We start from the raw sequence: 6,784 nt of genomic DNA, 5'->3' as shown, positions 1-6,784 counted from the left end.
GGGTTAAATTCCCAGCAATTTCCCTTCTTTCATCCCTCATATTCTCCCCCTAACAGCAAGATGAACAACATTCCATGTGCTGGAAAATTCTTCCTCCCTTGTACAAAGAAGCTGGTGAAACACTTGGTTTTTGTTTTGACGGATTTGGGGATTTTACCTCATGGATTCTTTCAGACAGGCTTTCAGGTAGGGCATGTTCCTCAGGCTCTCAGCACTCGGGCTCTGCTGAGCAGCCAAAACTCTCTGGATTTCCTGGAAAAGCTTCTGCTGGACGTGTGGATTGCGGGAGAGGTTGTACAGAGCCCACAGCAAACTGTTGGCTGTCTGGAACAGAGCAGAAAGAGAGGTGAAGCTCTCCTTTTGTGGGCACAGAAGGAAGAACTTGCCCAAAATTCAAAGCAACGTTTCTGGCTGGGCACAGTTTTATGGAATTTTGACAGCCTGAGGGGTTATGAGCAGTCCCGGTTGTCCTGCAGAATTAAAAATCCGGGGATTTCAGGTCAAAATCCAGGGATTTCAGGTCAAAATCCATTTGCACTTGGGCCACTGAGGCCGCTTCAGGATGAACTCACTTCCAGGTGTGCTGGTGCTCAGGTTGTGGAAGGAAGGGGGGAACTGGGATGATTTGAACCCTTGGAAAATCAGCTTCACCATCTCCACCCTAACAATCTGCAGCTAAGGAAGGAATTGGGGGAATTTGAACCCTAAGGAGGGAACTGGGGGGGTTTGAACCCTTGGAAAAGCAGCTTTACCGTCTCCTCCTTGATGATCTGCAGCTAAGGAGGGAATTGGAGGAATTTAAAGCCTAAGGAGGGAACTGGAGGGATTTGAACCCTGGGCACATCATGGGTACCATCTCCATGCTGGGGATTTGCAGCTAAGGAGGGAACTGGGGTAATTTGAGCCCTAAGGAGGGAACTGGGGTAATTTGAACTCCAAGGAGGGAATTTAAACCCTAAGGAGGGAACTGGGAGGATTTAAACCCTGGCACATCCCAGTTACCATCTCCACACCAGCGATCTGCAGCGAAAGAGGGAACTGGGGTAACTTGAGCCCTAAGGAGGGAATTGGGGGAAATTTGAACCCCAAGGAGGGAAGTGGGGGAATTTAAACCCCAAGGAGGGAATTTGAACCCTAAGGAGGGAATTTAAACACTAAGGAGGGAACTGGGCGGGGATTTGAACCCCAAGAAGGGAACTGGGAGGATTTAAACCCTAAGGAGGGAATTTAAACGCTAAGGAGGGAATTGGGGTAATTCGAACCCCAAGGAGGGAACTGGGGGGGATTTAAACCCTGGCACATCCTGGGTACCATCTCCATGCTGGGGATCTGCAGCTAAGGAGGGAATTGGGAGAATTTAAACCCTAAGGAGGGAACTGGGGAATTTAACCCCTGGTCACATCGCGGTTACTGTCTCGACGCCGGCGATCTGCAGCTAAGGAGGGAACTGGGGTAATTTGAACCCCAAGAAGGGAACTGGGACGATTTAAACCCTAAGGAGGGAACTGGGGAATTTAACCCCTGGTCACATCGCGGTTACTGTCTCGACGCCGGCGATCTGCAGCTAAGGAGGGAACTGGGGTAATTTGAACCCCAAGAAGGGAGCTGGGGGGATTTAAGCCCTGGTCACACCGCGGTTACCGTCTCGACGCCGGCGATCTGCAGCTCTGCGATGGCAGCGTACAGCTCCTTCCTGGACAGCTGTCCCCCCGAGTAGATGTCACACAGAAAATCCCCCTGCGGGTCGGCAGAGTGCTTCTGCAGCCGGCTGTCGATGGAGTGCTTGGCTGGGGAGGGCAGCAATGAGGGAAAATCACTCACAATCCCACAGAAACACCTGCAAACCCACACAAGTGCCAAGCTGTGCTCTGCTTGCAAGCAGCGGGTGAATAACGAGGGTATTCAGAGTGAGTAAAGAATGGTGTTGTCACTTTTCGAACAAACTCAGTCCCAAAAATGGCTTTTCAGCAGAGGAGGAGCTCTTAGGAATTCTGCTCTCTTAAATTAGGGGAGGAAATCAGTGGCATGCTGAGGGAAATAGTCAGCAAACAGAAACACGAGTGTGTAAAATTTATTACCTGGGGTTTTCAAAGGGGATCAAGGTGTTAAAAAATCAAAGGGATTTAGCACCCAGAACCCCCGAGGGGAAATGTAAACCTTGGATTTACCAGGGGAAGGCACAAAGAGATGCCAAATTTTGACATGCTGTTTTTTTTTTTTTTTTAATAAAAAGAAACAGGTCTTGTACATGGGTATCCCAGCTGTTAAAAACAGTTCCTGTAAGGAATTTTTCACTTTAAGTGAAGGTGTCAGACTGGTTTTTCTGAGCAAAACTGGTTTAAAGTGTCTTTCCTAAAGCCCATAAACCAAGAAGCAATAAAATAAGTGAGTGGCTGGCAGGATAAAAAGCCTTGGGACTCAAATACCCAAGGGAAATATCTCAGTGTTACAACCTTCCAAAAGCTCTCTCAGCCTTTAGTTATGTCTCTCACTGTTTAAATCAATGACATTTTAAAATATTAAAAATAAAAACTTAGCTTCACATCTGGAGTTTGAGTAATTTTTAAACTTGGAAGGCCAACTCACTTTAAATAGTCAAAAATGTTGCGAAAAGCCAAACTGCACCTTATTGTTTAAATTACTTCTAGTTTTAATATTTATAACTATGCTACAGGTTGTTCAGAAAAGCTATAATTTCTTTTTTTTTTTTTTAGCAAACTGGTTTTTGCTGCATGTACAAGAAAACGAGTCTTTGAGGGAAGTTCCTTTTCATTTATACCCTTGCCTTGATAGAGATTACACATTTTTAATTTCCTTTTAGGACAGATTAAAGTGGTGCCATGAGGCTGCTGGCTCCCAGAATCCTGGGATTTCCCTGGGAATTGGGTATTGCCCCACAGCCTGGGTGTTAGTCACTGAAAACTGCTCCCACATGGGAATAAATCCCTGTTTAGGTACAGCAAATGTGCTTTAATCCGTGCCGAAGGCGGGGATTTACTGCAGCAAATATGAAAAACATCAATTCCAGCAAGGAGAAGACAGAGATAAAGGGAAAGGAGATAAATTGGGGTTAAATAATGACCTGTTTTAAATATATCATCCCATGCTTTGGTGTGGGCTTGCCAGACTTTGGTGTTGAGCCCCTTGTGCAGCTCCACGGGGGTCACCATCATCATCCCGAACGTGGCCATCATCTGTGGGGGGAAATCTCTCTTTAATCTCTTTGCATCCCCCTCCCTGCAACCCCTGAACAGCACCAGGCTGGGAAGCAGAGGGAGATTTTCAGGAAGGCAGAATTCTGGTGGATTTTCCATCCTGGACAGAGAGGATGGGTCTGAGTCTACTGAGGGCATATCCAGGTAAAAATCAGGGGCAGCCAGGAGCCTCCTGGATTTTAGGCACCTGCTGGGAGTGGTTCAAGGCATTTTTTGGCAGTGCCTCCCTCTCCCTTGACAAGAGATGAGCTGAAATCCCAGGCAGGGCTGGCTGCCTGTGTGTGATGACTGAAGCGAGGCAGGTTTGCACCCCAGAGCCCAAAGGCACAGCAGCTCTGACCCCAAAGCCAGGATCTGCGCCACCAGGCACAGTCCCACCCTGCAGGGTCACCTGCCAAGCTGGCAATTCTCCTTCAGGGCTGCCCTGATGGCCACTCAGCATTTCCCTGTCACACTGAGGGTGCAGACGGGTAAAAGGTGTTATTAAAAAATCTTATAAAACATGGATTAGCTTAGCTACCTCAGCAAAAAACAGCTCGCAAGTTGTCATGTGAGAACAGCTTGAGAGGGTTCATTAACACAACAATTAACTATTCTTGGGGAGAAAAATAAATGCACCTGTAATAACCAAGGATCTGTCTCATGAGAATCAGTGAAGAAAATATATAAACAATTAAAAAATAGTTAGATTTGATGGACAAGTAAAATACCTTTTACTAGCCAATACAGTAATTGGCAAGAAAGTTATTAACAAATTAAAGTTATTAAAATTAAAGCTATTAAAGTTGTACATGAGGTCTTTGAAAACTGCATAAAATGGGAATAAAAAGGGGCTTTTCCTGCATGGAGAAACTGGGTCCTGTCTGCTTTATTACAACAGACTGAGGCATTGCATAAAGGAGGCAGAAGTTCAGGATTAGCTGGGCACCGTTTGGGTACAGAAGCCTGAGCTGCTTTTTCCAGCTGATTCCTTTGAACTTCTGCCTCTCATTAACAGCAGGGGTAAAAATATCAGCACAGCCCCAGGAGAGACCCTTCCATACCGTTTTTACAGCCTTGATGAAGTTCAGACTTTCTTCTTCTACGTCCTGCTGCAGGAGGCCAAACCTCTTTCCATACAGCACCAGACAGATACCTGTTGTTAGGCAATATTATAATTAAATTAATAAACAAAAGGCCGTGTGGGATGCATCATTTATCATCAAGGAACGGCTTGGGTGAGCCTTCTGAACGTGTTCCTTGGTGCAGACCTGGCAGAGCAGCACTTGTAAAACACCTCCTGCTTGTTTGCCCCAGCCCCAGCGAGGGTTTCCAGCTTGGGGCCCTTGCAGCAGCATTTCTGCACCACGAGGAGCGCCACTGACCCCTCATGAGCAGCAGAACTGCAATTTTGGCTCCTATTTGGTGACTTTACTGGAGAAAACTGAGTGGCAGGAGAACAGGGAGGCATCTCCCACAGCATTCCCCCCTCCTTCCCACTGCAAGCACTGGCCCCATCCCTCTCTGCACCTTTTCCACTTGTCTTCTTTTCCCATTTCTTTTCAAGCTGTCACTTCTTATTTCTGCCTTTCCAAAAGCAGCCATCACCACTGACAGTGGGAAAAAATCCACTCTGAGGAGGCAGCCGAGGGCAGTTGGGTCTGGCAGGGCTGGATCTGTCACTACACCCAACCCTCCCTTTTTCGGGAGTCACTGAGCCACTTTGTGCCCTGTGTCATGCCTGGCACATTCCTCAGCGAGCTCTGAAAGGTTCCTGAGGATAAGGCTCTGCCTTGGTAACTCATTCCAGCCCTTCTCAATCCCAGTGTGAACACTGGAAATGGGATTTTCCAGTCCTTGCCTACAGCCAGCACTCTGTTAGTGGAGTATTTCATGGATCCTGCTGATAGTTAACAAATATCAGATGGACAAAAAATAACAAAAAATGTTATCTGATCCCACTCTAGATAAATGAACCACAACCCCCTCAATTTTTGATTTATAAATCATTGGAATGTTTGAATTTTTGTAAGCCATGCAGGTAGCTAGGCAGAAATTTATATTTGTGCTGATGAATTTTGCACCGACAGTCCCTGGCTGTTCTGCAACTCTCTTTGCATGATATTATAGCTGAGAGTTTGGAAATAATCAGCCAACACATTCATCCCTGATCATATTTTAACAGCAATGCCCTGGCAGGTGCACCACACTCAGGCAAAACCCAACTCACTTTCAAAAGACCATTTGTTGAATTCTGAATAGATATCTTCCATCTGGCCATTGTGGTCACAAATTTCATCTATTCTGTACATAAAGTCCTCCAGGACCTAAATGGTGGAGAGAAGAGAGAGAAAAGAAGGGAATAAAATGACATAAACAAACAAAAATCCGGTGTAATTCAGCAATTCAGCTGCCTTTTGAGCAGATAACAATCTTGCATGAGAGGAATCCTTTTGTTCCCTGCTCTTTGAACAAGATTCAGCTTCCCCCTGTGTGAACAAGTGTTTGGATTTGACAAGCTCTGGTGCTATCCTGAACTGCGCTGCCCTCGCAGGGATGCAGTCCTCACCCCGGCACAGCTGGCGTTTCACAACTCGTGATTACGGTGTTTATCGCAGATGCTCCTCAACCTCCCCAGGAGCACAGAGGTTAAGGACAGAGGTGTTCCCTGAGGGGAGCAGCAGAAGAATGAAGGGGTAAAGGCAAAAATTACTGCATGCAGGAGAAGCAGGGAAAAGCTCCTTGCAGGAGCCTGTATCCTTGGGGAATAATCCTGTTTTTCTGTGGGGACACTCTCAGCTCCAGGTTTCTGTGTGGTCTCAGACCCTGGCAGTCAGTTTGTACTCGTTATTCCCTGAACGTTCTGGGTCTGAACTCGTGGTTTATCACTGTGGAGTAAATAAATCTGACCAGATAAACCGGATCTGCTTCAGCTCCCCAGGCTTGCAGGGGAGCAGAGAGAGCAAGGATTTCTCAGAGCACGGTACCTCATTGATCGCCGTGTCCAGTTTCACAACCTCCCGGGGCTTCATCAGTTTCTTCTGAAAGGCACTTCTGACCCTCTGCCAGTCCTTTCCCTCCCTGCATGGAAACAACCACAGCCAGGTTGGAGAGCGAAAAGCTCCGAGAAGAATGAAAACAGAAAAACCCCAAACCGGCTCTGCTGATGCTCCACCGCACCGACGGCACAACCGGGGGATCCTCGGGGCGGGGACGAGCCCCCGCCACGCTCGGGGCGCAGCCCGGGACCTCCGGGACCCGCGGAGCCCCGAGCATCCCCCGGGACCCCCGGTTCCCGCTCCGAGCATCCCCCGGGCACCGGCACCGCCGCAGCCCCTCCGGGCAGCTCCGGGATGCTGCGGGCAGCACTCACAGGATGAGCAGCCCGTAGGCTTCGTCGCGATAGTCGCGATATGCTTTCCAGGGCTTGATCTCGAGGCGCTGGGGGCAGGCGCTCTCGCGGCGGTACAGAGCCTCCAGCAGGCACGGCGCCGCGATGTGCACCGAGTCGAAGGCGCCCAGCTTCATGCGGAAAATCTTCCCGAACCGCCGGTGGTACTGAGCCCGGGGAGAGCCAGAAACCCGCCCTG

The 6,784-nt window shown here is 48.4% G+C and overlaps 1 protein-coding gene across 1 annotated transcript in view; it reads right to left on the bottom strand.

The window, feature by feature from the left end:
* Window positions 1-6,752, bottom strand: part of LOC102044237 (1,25-dihydroxyvitamin D(3) 24-hydroxylase, mitochondrial) — an 11,421-nt gene extending 4,669 nt beyond the window's left edge. The window contains 7 exon segments of the mRNA XM_005423678.2: window positions 142-324; window positions 1,642-1,787; window positions 3,083-3,194; window positions 4,259-4,350; window positions 5,425-5,521; window positions 6,182-6,275; window positions 6,568-6,752. Of these exon segments, the coding sequence (XP_005423735.1) occupies window positions 142-324; window positions 1,642-1,787; window positions 3,083-3,194; window positions 4,259-4,350; window positions 5,425-5,521; window positions 6,182-6,275; window positions 6,568-6,722 (879 nt within the window). The 5' untranslated portion in view covers window positions 6,723-6,752.
* Between the last annotated feature and the right edge of the window lie 32 nt (window positions 6,753-6,784).

Source organism: Geospiza fortis, unplaced genomic scaffold (genome assembly GCF_000277835.1).
Source record: "Geospiza fortis unplaced genomic scaffold, GeoFor_1.0 scaffold361, whole genome shotgun sequence".
NCBI lineage: Eukaryota > Metazoa > Chordata > Aves > Passeriformes > Thraupidae > Geospiza > Geospiza fortis.
The sequence above is the reverse complement of the archived record's forward strand: the minus strand, read 5'-3'. Positions and strand labels throughout refer to the sequence as shown.